This window comes from Rutilus rutilus, assembly GCF_951802725.1.
Source record: "Rutilus rutilus genome assembly, chromosome: 13".
Lineage (NCBI taxonomy): Eukaryota > Metazoa > Chordata > Actinopteri > Cypriniformes > Leuciscidae > Rutilus > Rutilus rutilus.
In genome coordinates this window covers 3,494,690-3,510,978 of record NC_140218.1, presented here as the reverse complement: position 1 = coordinate 3,510,978, position 16,289 = coordinate 3,494,690, and the positions used below count along the sequence as shown (strand labels likewise).

At 38.0% G+C, this 16,289-nt stretch overlaps 1 protein-coding gene across 2 annotated transcripts in view; it reads left to right on the top strand.

Moving 5' to 3' along the window:
* The window catches only part of LOC311302541 (NACHT, LRR and PYD domains-containing protein 3-like), a 50,046-nt gene that overhangs the window by 5,519 nt on the left and 28,238 nt on the right, over window positions 1-16,289 (top strand). Inside the window, exons 4-18 of one of the 2 annotated variants that reach the window (XR_014629585.1) lie at window positions 4,593-4,718; window positions 4,981-5,076; window positions 5,276-7,015; window positions 8,230-8,301; window positions 8,740-8,913; window positions 9,643-9,851; window positions 10,812-10,886; window positions 11,101-11,190; window positions 12,033-12,107; window positions 12,322-12,411; window positions 13,121-13,228; window positions 13,329-13,399; window positions 13,487-13,706; window positions 15,242-15,386; window positions 15,472-15,525. Coding sequence is in view for 1 of the 2 variants with exons in the window: in XM_084428518.1 (XP_084284644.1) it covers window positions 4,593-4,718; window positions 4,981-5,076; window positions 5,276-7,015; window positions 8,230-8,301; window positions 8,740-8,913 (2,208 nt within the window). In the remaining variant the exon portion in view is untranslated. The remainder of the gene's footprint in view (window positions 1-4,592; window positions 4,719-4,980; window positions 5,077-5,275; window positions 7,016-8,229; window positions 8,302-8,739; window positions 8,914-9,642; window positions 9,852-10,811; window positions 10,887-11,100; window positions 11,191-12,032; window positions 12,108-12,321; window positions 12,412-13,120; window positions 13,229-13,328; window positions 13,400-13,486; window positions 13,707-15,241; window positions 15,387-15,471; window positions 15,526-16,289) is intronic. The other variant, XM_084428518.1, reaches the window with a different exon arrangement.

Here is a 16,289-nt window from a genome sequence, read left to right as displayed (position 1 = left end):
TATTAAATTAAAATAATACAACAAGGTTTGTTTCTAGTGGAATTTATTGATTGATAAAATCAAATTAAATATCCCCAGAATATCCCTATTATACCCCAGAATAATATTATACTGTTTGTTTATTTTATTGACTAAACTATTTACTATTAGCCTACTTCTCACTTTATTTTATATTTACTATTTGCATTGCACTGTAGTTGTACCATGTATTACCATAAAGGATCCATCAGTTATCTTTGTTATTGCTAAAATCGGGTCAATGACAGAATATGCTTTTCCCACAATAAGAAAACTTTATTTAATTTAATGTGAAAATTAAATTATATCTCAGTATGGGGGTGTACACAATTCTTATCCAAGAATGAAAAAAACAAATACATGACAACCCTGAGCTTTGGCCATTCCTTATTAAAAATAAATAAATTTTATAAGTCTAACTATCGAGATTTTAAATAACTAGAGATGGAACTTTTTTTGTACACCACATACAAACCACTGAAATCGGTTGATAAATATATTTTTGGGTTTTTTTATACAGAAAAACCGCAGCTCACCTGTTTACTTGCATTTGATTACAGCGCAGTCTTGCCCTCCGCAAAATGGCGGACGCGTTGACGTATCGCAGCAACGTTCCAAAGCGGCCAATAGGGCGTCTATGTATTTATTATGTCTATTGGTTCTCCCGTTGCTTCTAGCCACGGTGGTTAAAAATGGTACGGTCCACAATAGGGGTGTCTGAAATCGCTTTACATTAAAATGTTCCTACAGTGAAAATAGGAGTTGACTTGTATTGTGACTGTAATTATATTTTTTCACAATATCAGAAAAATTATCTGACCCCCCCAAAACTGATATTTCTGTCCCTTTGGGACATTTCAGTACCCCCAGTAGGATATTTCAGTACCCCCTGTAATTCGAACTATGCGCTAGGCGGCAGTGCGCTATCCAAACTGACGCGGGTCACGCAAAACCGGCAAACGGTGACAACAGAGGAACACGATGGATCAAACAGATGAAGCTCATTCTACACGCCCGAAATGAATAAATAAAGAGAGCAGTAGGAGTGAAATATGGCATTACTTTGCCTACAAAAGTAATGAGAAAGGTGAAGCAACAGACCTCAATGCACCACTCCACAAACGCTGCTTTAAATTAGCCACGGGAGGCAACACATCAAATCTGGCTAAGCACTGTCACTTGCTCATCCTGACTTGTTCAAAGAGTTCAGAGATCGACAGGTGAGTCCGTCATTCAACTGATTTCATTTAGACTTTTATTCACAACACTGATCAGCGCACATAAGTTACATCAGAGCTTATCAATTAAATATGACACGGTAAACACGAAAGCTCAAATGTGCTTGCATGACACGCTAGAACCAATGAAGTTTAGGTCTCATCATTTTTGAGATTAGTGATATTAATTTTAGTATTAGTGATAGTAAAATGAATGGCTGCTGCTGTGGCGACCCCTAGAGGAATCAGCCGAGAGAGAGAGAGAGTAATAGTAATATATGGATATTACTAATATGAATGTTAGAATAACACTTTACATTTCAGATACATTTATCAACATTCATTAGGTAACCTGACCTAACAGTATTTTAGCATTTATTAATCTAGGTCAATCAGTAATTATTATTTAAATATACTAATACACGTTTAGCATGTTAACATTATGCAATGCATTAAACTAATATGAACCCAAACACAAACCAAACAGTAATCAAACCAAGATGAATAAATGCTATAAATGTTGATAATTCTCTGTTGATGCGTGACAGCTAATGGTTTACATGTAATTTCATTATTCTATTATTATTCTATATTAATCAATTATTATAGATATTAACCTATTTTGATTGTATCATTTCAGTTTTTTTTCCCCAAAATCAAAATTTAACCTACTGTATGTTCCCTGACTGTCTTTAGTTATTTTTTCTTAACATTTTAATACTTTTTGTTTGCACATTCGATACAGCAGAGTTTCAAGCAGTGTTTTTTAATAAAATTGTTTCAACTTACTTCAATTTTGAGGCTAGTTATTTGTCAGCTGTGGTATTGATTTAGTATCGATACCGAGGTATTAGGTTCTGGTATCGTACCGAAACCAAAATTGTGGGATCGAGCCATCTCTAGTGCAGAGTCCTGTGAGTGTAACTCTAGCGCTGCGTTAACATGTGATGTGAGTTTTACAGTATTGGGACTGAGCGCCAGAACTGCAGCTGATAGAATGTGATACTGCCATATTTCTTCAAAAGCAGATCGTGGAGACATTAAATCATCCACGATCAAAAATCGTGATATCGCATAAGCACAAGTATAAAACGACTGTTATCATGTCTGAAAACAAACACAAGTAACGGAGTTTACAAAACTGTATCGCACGCATTTATTCATCGCACAGACCAATCTTTCCGTAACTGTACAGCCCTGCAATGAGTATCACAATGTATTCTTTTGAAAATTATTTATTGAATGATTATTAGTGTTGAATGTAAACTCCTCTTAGGAATTTCACCATTCAATGGGAATTTATCTGAGCATATTCTTAAATAAGGAAATCTATTCAGTGATTGGTCCATGCCTATGTCATCATCCAAAATCCCGTTTGTGGCACAGCAAAGTGTTGTGAATCATCTCTAAGACTGACACTTAAAGGTGCATTGCGCAACTTTTCATGTTAAAAATACCCGTTTTCTAACCCATACATGCTTAAACAATTGCCTGATGGGCTGACTGAGCCCTTCTCTGATCACTGCGATTGCCTCTATAATCCTGTACAGTAAAATAAATAAGAGGGATTCGGGTCGGAATCTGAGACTGGGCGTGACGTCATGCGCGTTCACGGCACGCTCATATGTCTGGCAGGTTTGTGATTGTGTATGCGCCGACGCCGCCATTCTCCGTAGAAAATGGATTCTAAGAGACCGGCTTGTAGTTCATTTCAAACACCAACGCAAACTCCACGTAAGATAAAAAAAAAAGAGAACTTTTGTCTAGTGCAACCAAAAGGTCCAAATTGGAGTCAGACAGGCGTCGGGGTAAGACGAGAGTAAACATAGGGAAGGCTTTCAACAAACGGAGAGATCTCCGGTCTGCTCTAGGGCTCAAACGGGATCCTCAGTTGGCTTTTTTCTTGATAAAAAGGTAAGATATATCCCATTCTCTAATGTCTGATACGGCCAATAATGACAATAAATGACGATCCATAAAATGTGTAATGCTTTAGCGTAAGCTAGATAAATGTACAATCGGAATAGGTTTTACTAACTTACCATTGTCCGTGATCAGGTTCAGAATGATTGTGATATAAAATGCTGATATATAAGTTAGATACTTAGACACAAATTTTGAGCAAATTACTGCTTAATTACGATGTATTGCTATTGGAATATGCTACTTAGCTGATCAATAAAACAGGCTAAACCCCCGCAAATCTTCGGCGGATTAGCCTGTTTGGCTTTTATGGTAACGTCATAGTGCCACTTGATTGTTTATTACCTTGAGACATTTGGGTGTACTTTGTTGACCGACTGTGTATGGTATGGTATCATGATTACAATTTTGAGCTTTTACAAAGTTATAACTTGTATTGTTCATGAACGTGTTTCCATAATAATAGTCATAAGTGGATACAGTAAACACATAACACAGTTCAACATGGAGATAGATGGGAATAAAAAACGAAGTTTTCTACTACCCCCATTTTTTCCCTCACACATAAGTGTGTTATTTACTCAATTGCCTTTCCTTTCACATATTTTAAATTACTTGCAGATTTAAAACTTTATTACCTCTGAAGACATTATGATTGTAAACAAAAGATTTGTGCGGCTGATGCTCCTTGGGTTATGACCAGCTCGAGCTCGTGCAAGCGTGCGTGTGCGTGTGGTCCGTGAGCGTGCACACCTCTGGTTGCAGTTTCGCTTGCCGCCAGAGGGGGCGTAGTTCTGCGAAAACTCAGACTCTCGCGCAATGCACCTTTAAGATTTAGTCCTACACTTCACTTAAATTACGACTGAGATGCTTGATAACTAACTTCTAAGCACAGCTTTGAGCCAAGAGTTGTTTTACTCTTAAGTCCATTCTTAGCAGTGTTCTTGTGAGTAATTCTCAGAGGCTTGATAAATACGGGTTCAGATTTGTTGAAAGCTTCACGGTGTCTGGTCAGAACAGTGATGTTTCACAGCAAGAGTAGCGTTACTAGAGTACAGTAAGGTGGTTTATCTTTAAAGCTCAGCTAAACATTGGTCTCTTTAGTCGGTCGAGCCTTCGTCCTCCATTGTGCCTTTGAGAAGAGTCATGTGATCATGGTTGATGTTCATCTGAGTTGAATCATTCTATAATTCTATAGTTGATTTCAGTTTGTTTGCTTTGAATTCCTAATTCCTAATATTACCGGTTTTCTCAGTCGCTTTGGTACAATTGTTGAATCATGCTTAACATTTTTAAACCAGTGAGTTAATTTCTCAAAATAATTGTAATCAAAGTTTGAGAAACACAGTGCAAAACAGTTACAGACATTAAAGCAAAATTACACAACATTTATGTGGTCTTTTATAAGTCTGTATTCTTTATATTTTTACTTAGTTTGAAACCCAGTTCAGTCCAGCAGAAGAGCTCAAACCCAGAGTCCAGCTGTGTGTCTATGAAGAGTAACTGCTCTATGAATCCGCCACTAAACTTTAAGAGTGGAGACAAACGGCCTGATCTCAGGTATATATCATTTCTATAAAAGATGTGCTTATTGTATTTTATTTGTATGAAATTGTTATTAATATACATCAGTTTAATGAGTTACAATCTTGCTGGTTTCGGTCTATTAATGATCATCATTGTGCTCTTGTGTAAAGCTCTATGTGTTGTATTGTTAATACATTCACACACTGTAAAAGCTGTTGGTCTGTTACTCAGTTAATGACACAATTACATCAATATCAGTGTGTCTGATTCTTTACCCTCTTCATTCTGATTTAAGGTCAACTCTTCCATCCAGACCAGTTAAAAACAAAACTGTGTCCAAGCCTGTGATTCAACCACAAGACTTTAATGAAAGCATGTTTCCTGGTTTCAGGTAAAATTCAGGACTTTGTTGTTGTTGTTGTTGTTTAATTTTAGGTGCTGCAATTCACATCACACATCACTCACACACATGATTAATGATTTACACATTTCAGAAACCTAATGATGTTCTGTGTCCCATAAATAGTGTTGTAATTTATGGCTATTTACTTCTCTGACTTGTGTAATAATGTGGTATTTTAATCTTACAGCCATGACTCTAATCCTGCTGAAGTCCTCAACACATTGAGATCAAATCTGAGACAGAAGTTTGAGTGTTTGTATGAGGGAATATCAAAGCAGGGAAACCCAACACTCCTGAATGAGATCTACACAGAGCTCTACATCACAGAGAGTGGAAGTGGAGAGATCAATAATGAGCATGAGGTGAGACAGATCGAGACACAGTCCAGGAGAGCAGAAACAGAGGACACACCGATCAAATGCAGTGACATCTTTAGACCTTTACCTGGACAAGACAAACCCATCAGAACTGTGCTGACAAAGGGAGTCGCTGGCATTGGGAAAACAGTCTCTGTGCAGAAGCTCATCCTGGACTGGGCTGAAGGGAAAGAGAATCAGGACGTCCAGCTCATATTTCCACTCGCTTTCAGAGAGCTCAACTTGATGAAGGACAAAACACTCAGTCTTTCAGATCTTCTTCATCTCTTTTTCCCTCAAACTAAAGAAATGGACATATCCAGTGATGAGTATAAAGTGTTGTTCATCTTTGATGGTCTGGATGAGTGTCGTCTGTCTCTGAACTTTAAGAGCGATGTGAGGTTGTGTGATATATCTGAATCAGCCTCAGTGGACGAGCTGCTGAAGAACCTCATTGAGGGGAATCTGCTTCCCTCGTCTCTCATCTGGATCACCTCCAGACCAGCAGCAGCGGATCTCGTCCCCTCTGAGTGTGTCCATCGAGTGACAGAGGTCCGAGGCTTCAGTGACACACAGAAGCAGGAATACTTCAGGAAGAGAATCAGTGATCAGAGTCTGGCCCACAGGATCATCTCACACCTGAAGTCCTCAAGGAGCCTCTTTATTATGTGCCACATCCCAGTGTTCTGCTGGATCTCAGCCACTGTTCTAGAGGAGATGTTGAGGAAATCACGGAGAGGAGAGATTCCCAAGACTCTCACTCAGATGTACACACACTTCCTGCTCATTCAGACCAACATCAAACATGAGAAGGACTATGAGAAGAAAGTGAAAGATGAAGACATGATTGTCAAACTGGGGAAACTGGCTTATCGGCAGCTTGTGAAAGGCAACCTGATCTTCTATGAGGAAGACCTGAGCGAGTGTGGCATTGATGAGGCAGAAGCATCAGTTTACTCAGGATTGTGCACTCAGATCTTCAGAGAGGAGTTGGGCTTGTGTCAGGGGAAAGTCTTCAGCTTTGTTCATCTGAGCATTCAGGAACATCTAGCAGCTCTATATGTGCATCTCTCCTTTATCAACAATAACATCAATGTGTTTGACCAGATTACCAAACCAACTAATGGAGACACAGTTTCCCTATCGGATCTCCATCAGAGAGCTGTGGATGAGGCTTTAGACAGTAAAAATGGGCATCTGGACCTTTTCCTTCGTTTCCTTCTGGGTCTGTCAGTGGAGTCTAACCAGAGTCTCTTACAAGAACTGAAGACACAGACAGCAAACAGCTCTCACAACAATAAGAGAACAGCTGACTATATTAAAGACAAGATCAGTGAGAATCCCTCTCCAGATAAATACATCAATCTGTTTCACTGTCTGAATGAACTGGGTGATCTTTCTCTAGTGAACGAAGCTGAACCTCATACGTCTAGAGGATTGAGCTCTAGAGGATTATGTGCTGTGAAACTCTCCTCGTCTCAGTGGTCAGCTTTAGTGTTTGTGTTGTTGTCCTCAGAGGAGACACTGCAGGAGTTTGACCTGATCAGCTTAATTGGAGACAGAACTGATCGGTAAGTAACACTGAGTGCAATCATTACAGTCTAAAACATTATGAACAAAGAGAAACTCAGAGATCAGAGGTGTTTAAATCACGGGGCACAGACTGATTTCTGGGATATTGTAGATCATTTGCGTGTGTTCCTCAAACCGTGGCTGTGTCCTAGTAAGACTGCATATCTCGACTGCCACGTCATCAAGCGCCTCTGAAGGCCGTCTCAGTTTGAAGGATGTTTTGAAGACAGACTTCATTTTGTGTCTTTAATTCAGCTCATTTTGAAGGATGCATCAAGTAGATCCTTCCTGTTCTTCAATCTCCCACAATCCTTTGCACACATTCTAATTAATGTAAAAGAACTGATGGAAAACGAGTCGGCACTGAGTTTATCTGAGTTCATTATGAAATGTAAGACACAGATAATGTATTCGGAGATGAAGGCATACATGTTATCTTTTGTTTCTGTGTAAATGAATCACTGAACACTAAACTGACAATAATGTAAGACACTGGGAGACACAGACGGCTGTCAGTCACTGTATTGCATTCATAAAAAAGCCAGTTAATATAAAGATATTTAATAGGAAGTATTTTTCCTAAATGAAGTTTTAATATCATTATTATACAAGAGAAGTATTAAGAAAATAAATTAGATTAATGTCTCATCATCATTTTTCTTTATCACCAGTTGCTGGCAAAATGAAGGACAATGATTCACATTTTGTGCGCATCATTTCCTGTGACAATAAAACTAATTAAATTATTAAATGAACAAGTATGTAAATAAGCAAGTAACAAGCAAACAAACTCGTGTGCTTAATTTCTAGGAATAATTTGCTGATGCAGGTACAAAAATACCTTTTTCTTGCCCCCCCGCCCGACTCGGGAGTGAAGTGTCTCCATGGTGATAACCATAGCAACCGACAGGACAAACAAACCTGATGTGTCATAATAGTGTTGTAGTGTAAATGCAGACTAATAGCCCTGCCACAGCAACACTAACGAGAAGAAGAAGAGACTAATCAGTGACGGCTGAATACGAGGCTTCTACAGTTATAGATATAAAACCACTTTTTCACATGTCCTTTATAAAGCAGTGTTTCATTAAAACAATTATTTGAGGGTATTTAGGAAGGTATAATGTATTATTTACTTATGATATTTATTATTATTATTATTATTATTATTAATAATGAACTTTTACTTTAAATAATTTTTATTTTCAATTAGTTCCACACAGAACACAGGAGATGAAGTTCTCCAGAAGCTGACGCCTGTGGTTACAGCAACTAGATGCGCTCGGTAAGTAACACTGAGAACAAGCATCACTGTTAAAACATTATTACAGTTCTTACTTAAACATTATAAATTAATGGTTTAACAAAAAATATGAGTCACATTTAAGCTCTTACCTATCTGACCTGATTTGTGATCTACTTAACCATTTTTTATGATATATGTGTGAGAAATTTATATTCAAATATATGCATTTGTAATGTATGCATATAAACATTTATATTTAATGTATGTAATGTATTCAATGTATTCCATTTGATCAGTTTCATATAATCTTTCTCCCTCACATAGAGACATAATCTCTTACAATAACAGTTACATTTACTGATATATTGAATTCATTGTTTAAAAAAAGAGATATTGCACAAATTATAAACAATCAAGAAAAGCAAAGATTTCTGTTTTGATCTGAGAGAGTGAAGAGTGTGTCATTGTTCTCTACAGGTTGAGTGATTGTGGTGTGACAGATGAAGGTTGTGCTGCTCTGGCTTCAGCTCTGAGATCAAACCCCTCACACCTGAGAGAACTGATTCTGTCATATAATAATCTAGGAGACTCAGGAGTGAAGCTGTTTTCTGCTGTACTGGCGAATCCTCACTGTAAACTGGAGAAACTGTGGTAAGATCATACGTTACTCTCACATGAAACTGTCACTAGGGGCGTTTCCATTACAGATTTTTCGCAAAACTTTTTTAATGAGCGTTTGGTGTAGGTCTACTAGGCATAGAGATATCTGAACATCTTTGCCAAGCGCAAACCAGTACAGAAGTAGCCTAATCAATAATTAAGGTGCAAGCTGAGAAACTGAAGTGGATATGGAGAAAAGCTTCTTTATATGCCATTGCCTACATTTTAAACGGATGTCTGCCAATAGGCCTAAAACATTACATATATGGTTATTGTGACAGAGACTGGGACTCCAGGTTAATAAGATTCTGACTGAGTAGCAAGATATGAATTCAATTGTGATTCTGTGAGAATTCACAGATCCAGTTTCTCTTTTTTAATCTTCCCCTTAACATTTAAAGGAATCTACGTGTGTGTGTGTGTGTGTGTGTGTGTGTGTGTGTGTGTGTGTGTGTGTGTGTGTGTGTGTGTGTGTTTGTGTTGGTATATGTGGTTTACACGGACAACACGCCAGACATTTCACCTGGGCTCCACGGACCTAAGGGTAATACGGGGACTATGCCAAGGTCCTCGTAAATCAAAGAGTGTAACTGCATTTGTTAGTGTCTGAACAACATATATTCTCTTTTTCTTTGAAAGTCCTCATTTACCACTTGACCTGATTTTGAGTGTATGCCAGTGTATAGAACAGCGACCCCACAGCTGGGTTTTATATTGCAGTTTCATACACATTTCTGATACACACGGTGCATTTTGGCGGGCCGTCTTGTGATTGGCTGGTTTGCGCATGTGGGCGGTAACAAACGGAAGTCGACGGGAAGCTCCGCCCACAGCACATGGCCCAGCTGTCGCTAATTAAATACCTAATGGACCACACCTCGGAAGTGTCAGCTCGACGTCGTTGGATTTACTGGATTAAATACATACAGGTAATAATTATATTTATAAATATAGTTGCATTTTTGCATTAAGTGTTTCTTATGAAAGAAATTGCAAGAAATTGTAACTTGTAACTTACAATTACTGTAAAATGCTATATATTTACCACAATGTTAGCTGAGCTAGCTTGAGTGGCTATCAACATGTCCTGCTCATTAAGCCTCAGGCTAAAGAGGTGGAGGACAGCAGGTAGAGATGAGGACAGAAGTAACATTGCCAGCAAGTCAAATTTGGTCGTTTTGTTTTTAAAATGAAAGCTAGCTAGGTTAAGTTGAGCTTGTGGCTACCGCATGGCTTAATGAGCAAGGCGTAGCTAGTTAAAGCCTTAACTTTTATTACAGACATTGTGTTTGTTTTATAGAATTAAATACTTTCTTAGTAGCCCACATTATTTTATTTAAATATGAAGTTGCAGTGACACAGGAAGGCTGTTATATCATTAATATGAGTACTTTCAGGCCATTAAATAAATGTAATGTGTTTATGATGTTCTGTTAGTGTACTAAACCTGTAAGATAAATTAATTGGTACCTAGTAACCAACCACAATGATCAATATACAAAACATGAGGGGCAACAGACCTGACAAGTATCTTGTGCAGTGTGTAAAGTGTTATATATATATATATAAAAACAGTGTTTTTATCTTCTTGACTTCATTTAACTAACTTTGTGAAATTGTTAGTTCTCATATAAGAAATGCTTTAACCATAGAACATTTCACATACCAAAATACTGTACATTTTCCATCTAGCTTCAGGTGGAACATGATTTTTATAGCTTTTGTTAGCACCACCTAACCAGCACACCATAGATGATACTGACCATTACAGAATGTTAGAACAAAAACAATGAAGTCATCAAATGCTGTGTTCATCAGAGTGTAGTTTTCATAATCCACGGTCTACTATGTGTATAATATTATTATTATATTTTTTTTCCTTTTTACAGGGCCTTGATGATGAAATGGCCCCAAAGATGTGTGGTACCACAAATCCCCGATCCACAACTGATGACACTGAAGAGGTATGTCCTCACAAAAGATAGATTTTTATTAATATCTTGCACTTGATTGTTAATATCAGAGAAGTTGTCAGTGAGTTTTAAAGCAAGGTTTTCCTCTGTCTTTGTCAACAGTAGAATGGTTTCTTTTTTTATTCAGATATCAAATGTCCTCTCTAGTGTCACGTTCCCTGGACTTTCTCTTTATTGTCCTTTGTCTCTGTTTCATCTTCTACAGCTGACCACTTAGAGCAAGTGCACCCATACAGCCGTCAGCCACCCGAATCAGACTAGTCCAGAGCTCAGCCCATGTACCAAGGTTGGAGAGGTAAATTAAATCTCATGTACAACTTATTTGTGGCAAAATGTTAAATCTGCCAACCTATTTCAATATGTGTGTGTATGTGTGTGTGTGTGTGTGTAGTCGCCTGAGTAGAACGTGCTTTATGTGGACAGTCGCCTGAGTAGAACGTGCTTTATGTGGACAGTCGCCTGAGTAGAACGTGCTTTATGTGGACAATGGAATGGAAGGACATTTGTCTAAACATGCCTTTTCAAGCTTCAGTCAGTATAATATCTGAGTGTATGTGTATCAAACACTAAACCCCACCCAAACATGACTTGGGAGGTCCATACAGTTTAGAGGGTCCCGTCCCCAGAGGCATCACTTTGGTTTTTAAGAACACTTGGACTGCCTGCATTGGATCTGTATGTAGGTTTAATGTGAATGCTAAGATGTTTGGTTACATGTAATGGATAGGCACCCTATTAGTTATACTGGGCTACAAGAAGTCAGCTCCTGGCACTGAGGCTAACCACAAATTCCCCATCTACAATTTAAAAATATGAAGAAGGTATATCTTCATATAGGATATGCTTTAAATAAGCTGCATTCAAACATTCAAAGGAAAAAACAAAAACTCAGATAATATCTACAAGGGCTAAATTCTGCACAAACCTTCAATTTCAATCTCATCCAGTGACTTCCCCTGGATGCTGCAAAGGTTTCCTTTCTCCATTGACAAAAGGAGTTTGGAAATCTTAGCAAGTTGTGTTGTGGGAACTGGTAATCTGTAGAAGTCGTGGTGAACACGAATGTGTTCATCAGAGTAGTTTCCATAGTCCACGGTCTACAATATTTTTTTTATTTATTTTTTTTCCTTTTTACAGGGCCTTGATGATGAAATGGCTCCAAAGATGTGTGGTACCACAAACCCCCCATTCACAACTGATGACACTGAAGAGGTATGTCCTCACAAAAGATAGATTTTTATTAATATCTTGCACTTGATTGTTAATATCAAAGAAGTTGTCAGTGAGTTTTAAAGCAAGGTTTTCCTCTGTCTTTGTCAACAGTAGAATGGTTTCTTTTTTTATTCAGATATCAAATGTCCTCTCTAGTGTCACGTTCCCTGGACTTTCTCTTTATTGTCCTTTGTCTCTGTTTCATCTTCTACAGCTGACCACTGAGAGCAAGTGCACCCATACAGCCGTCAGCCACCCGAATCAGACTAGTCCAGAGCTCAGCCCATGCACCAAGGTTGGAGAGGTAAATTAAATCTCATGGACAACTTATTTGTGGCAAAATGTTAAATATGCCAACCTATTTCAATATGTGTGTGTGTGTGTGTGTGTAGTCGCCTGAGTAGAACATGCTTTATGTGGACAGTCGCCTGAGTAGAACGTGCTTTATGTGGACAATGGAATGGAAGGACATTTGTCTAAACATGCCTTTTCAAGCTTCAGTCAGTATAATATCTGAGTGTGTGTATCAAACACTAAACCCCACCCAAACATGACTTGGGAGGTCCATACAGTTTAGAGGGTCCCGTCCCCAGAGGCATAACTTTGGTTTTTAAGAACACTTGGTCTGCCTGCATTGGATCTGTATGTAGGTTTAATGTGAATGCTAAGATGTTTGGTTACATGTAATGGATAGGCACCCTATTAGTTATACTGGGCTACAAGAAGTCAGCTCCTGGCACTGAGGCCAACCACAAATTCCCCATCTACAATTTAAAAATATGAAGAAGTTATATCTTCATATAGGATATGCTTTAAATAAGCTGCATATAAATAAGATACGATATAAATAACAAAATACAATGCAATAAAAGGGTAATCATATGTATCAGGTAAATTAAATGTCACATTGGTATTGAATTTAAAATTATTAGATATTGACATGTAAATATGAAATATCTTTGTCCAAACTATGTGGCCTAAGTAAATACTACAATAATTTTTTTTGCCAACAGTGTCAAAAACACTGCCTTGTGTGCGCAACAGTATCCTCTCTTTGGACAGGCGTGTTCGTTGTGTGGGACCCGTATCTTCCTTCAAGTGGCTTGGCTATCAATGCACAGGTTAGATGTTTAGTGAATTAGTATAGAGTGTAATGTGTTGTGCTCTAACCACTTAAATAGACCTGCAGTGTTAACATTATTTTACTCAAATGTGTTCCAGTTTGTTCAGGGGTCTGGCATAAATCCTGCCTCAAGCAAATTAAAAGAGATGACTTTAACAGCACAGCACAGGTGAGTATCTACTAAGTGAGTGTTGAACTTGAACTGTCTATAAGATTCAATCACCATGTCAAATAATTTGCTTTCTCACCAATTCAGGCGCAACAGTCTCCTAAGGCTTCTGATGATGAACTGCTGTCAGATCAGGACAAAATTCCACATCCAGCATTGGACCAAATATCATCTGATGATGCTGAGGACATGTCTGACAAGGAATACATACCTGATTCGGAGTCAGAATATTCTTTGTCATTACTTGCCAGTAAAGGAAACCTTTGCAGCATCCAGGGGAAGTCACTGGATGAGATTGAAATTGAAGGTATGTACAGAAATTAGCCCTTGTAGATATTATCTGAGTTTTTGTTTTTTTAGATAAACATCTAGACTTGGCGTTGTCAGCATCCCTTTCCAAGAAAAAAAAAATCACCTTTCATGTCCAAGTATGAGTCGAGGACTACTATTCAGAAATATAAACTTAAGTCTACAGTATGGCTGGACAGTATGTTTGTGTAGGTGCAGTCGAATTACTTTAAATATTAACCTAATATCATAGTGTAATAATTTATCTTATGTGCTCATGGACCACCTTAAACATAAACGCAGGTATAATAGCTCAAAACTACTACTTTGCAAAAATTGGCAAGTACAAAACCAAGTACTTTCTTTTCCTTATTTTATGTGGCTATTTCAACCACAGATTTTTATGTCCAGCTATTTATGAGAGTTTTACCAGAGCTGTAAACTATTTGAGTAAATGTAATTAGCAACTGTACTTGAGTATATTTTTGGCTACTTTGTAGTTGTACTGAGTATCAAAGATATTAGCTACTTTTACTCTACTTGACTACATGAAGTTTAGTCAAGTACTTTTACTCTACTTGACTTTTGAAGTAAATGAACTTTTTACTCCAATACATTTGTGATGAGTAATGCAATTACAAATTACATTTTGCATGGCACCTAACTTTTCTTTATGGCAAAAACAAACTGCTGCAGAAAGTGATATTTCCATCTAAGTGGCATTGACTGAACTATATCTTGTGCGTTTTGCCCTTACTCACCCAAACTTGTCAACAAGTCTACTTTACGTGAATGCGAGTGCATTAGTAGGTGCTAAATCGCAGACGGTTGATTTAGATGAAGTCAGGACTGCAGCCAGTGATGAGTCCGAAACCAGCACATCCAGTGCAATTAGACTTTGACTATTTAATTTTACTTAACAATTTTTTTGTATCCACATTATTGACAAGGCCTTTTTGAAGGATATTGGGTTGCGTGTGGCCTTTTTGTGCACTTGAGCTTAACTGAGACTTGAGAGTTTGTAAACGCTTAAATAGATAGTTCACCCAAAAATGAAAATTGTCATCATTTACTCACCATCAAGTTGTTACAAACTTCTTTGTTCTGCTGTACTAGTCATTGGCTGGCAAAATCTGCTTGGTTACAAAATATCTATCTTTGTGTACCGCAGAACAAAGAAATGTATACAGGTTTGGGGTTGAGGTTGACTACATTTTTGGGTGAACAATCCCTTTAAGAGGCTGTTGTGTCGACCCTGATTTATTAGACTATTGAGGTGTTCAGTTTTATTTAGATTTTAGAAAATAAACATGACTTCTCATTTTACAAATCAATTGTTTCTTATTTTCACCTGCATGTCTCAGGTGTCAAGGACTAGTGCATCTTTGAGCCTAGATTTAGTATAATACTAAAGTATTGTTAATGACTTTTACTCGTATTGGTATTGGTGACTTGTAATCGAGTAATTTATGCTGCAAGGTATCTGTCTTTTTACTCAAGTATGGTTTTCAAGTACTCTTTCCACCTCTGAGTTTTACTAATGCCATTTTCCAGATGAGATTGCGTTAAGTGATGCTGAAGACTGGGAGTGAATCTGATGACAGCAACACAGATCTCACCGCATCAGAGCTTGGAACTGTGGAGCCTATGGATATTGACTCTACAACCACAGAGCAAGACCATGACATGGGAGACTTTGGTATGTTAATTCAATTCATAGTCTCTGCTGATAAAATGTATTTTTTTCCTGTGACAAAAGTAACTTGTTAAATTGTTTTCAACAGGATCAGTTTCATTTGTGTCGTCCACAGTACGTGAGAGTGTACCTCCCTCTGAAGGTAAGATTCAGTTTCAAGAGGTTTATTGTCTATGCACAGAAGAAACACAGTGGTTTATACCCTACAATGAAATTCTTACTTTGCCCAACTCCCTTAAAGGGATACTTCACCATTTTTTTCATATTACACTGTTATTCCCTTAACTAAGACGAGTTGATGCATACCTCTCTCGTCTCAGTGCGTGCACTCAATCGCTCTGGTGCGCGGCGGCGGTTTGATAGCACTTAGCTTAGCCCAGTTCATTCATTAGGGACCAAACAGAAATGAAGCTAGAAGCGACCAAACACCTCCAAGTTTTCCCTATTTAAATACAGTTACACGACCAAGTATGGTGACACAAAATAAAACGTGGCGCTTTTCTAAGCTGGTAAAAAGGATAACTATAGTGTATGGCGGAATAGCACTGGGAGCACTTCGGCTCGCGCAGTAAAAAGTCACGTTGGTTCTAATGACAGAAGTGAGAGGGAGAGGATTTTTCAAGCGTGACTTTTTACTGCGCCGAGTCGAAGTGCTCCCGAGTCCCAAGTAGAGATGCACGGATGGGCTATTATTTCATCCGCAACCGCATCGCAAAACTCATCATCCGTCCGCCATCCATCCGCACCATCTTTTTTGACCAATTTTCAAAACCGCACCCACCCGCCATCCGCTGATTGGGCAATGCAATTTAAAAAAAAAGACAAACCATCAATTTAAAATATATATATATATATATATATATATATATATATATAAAAGGATGCATTTATAGCGTTTTGGGGGAA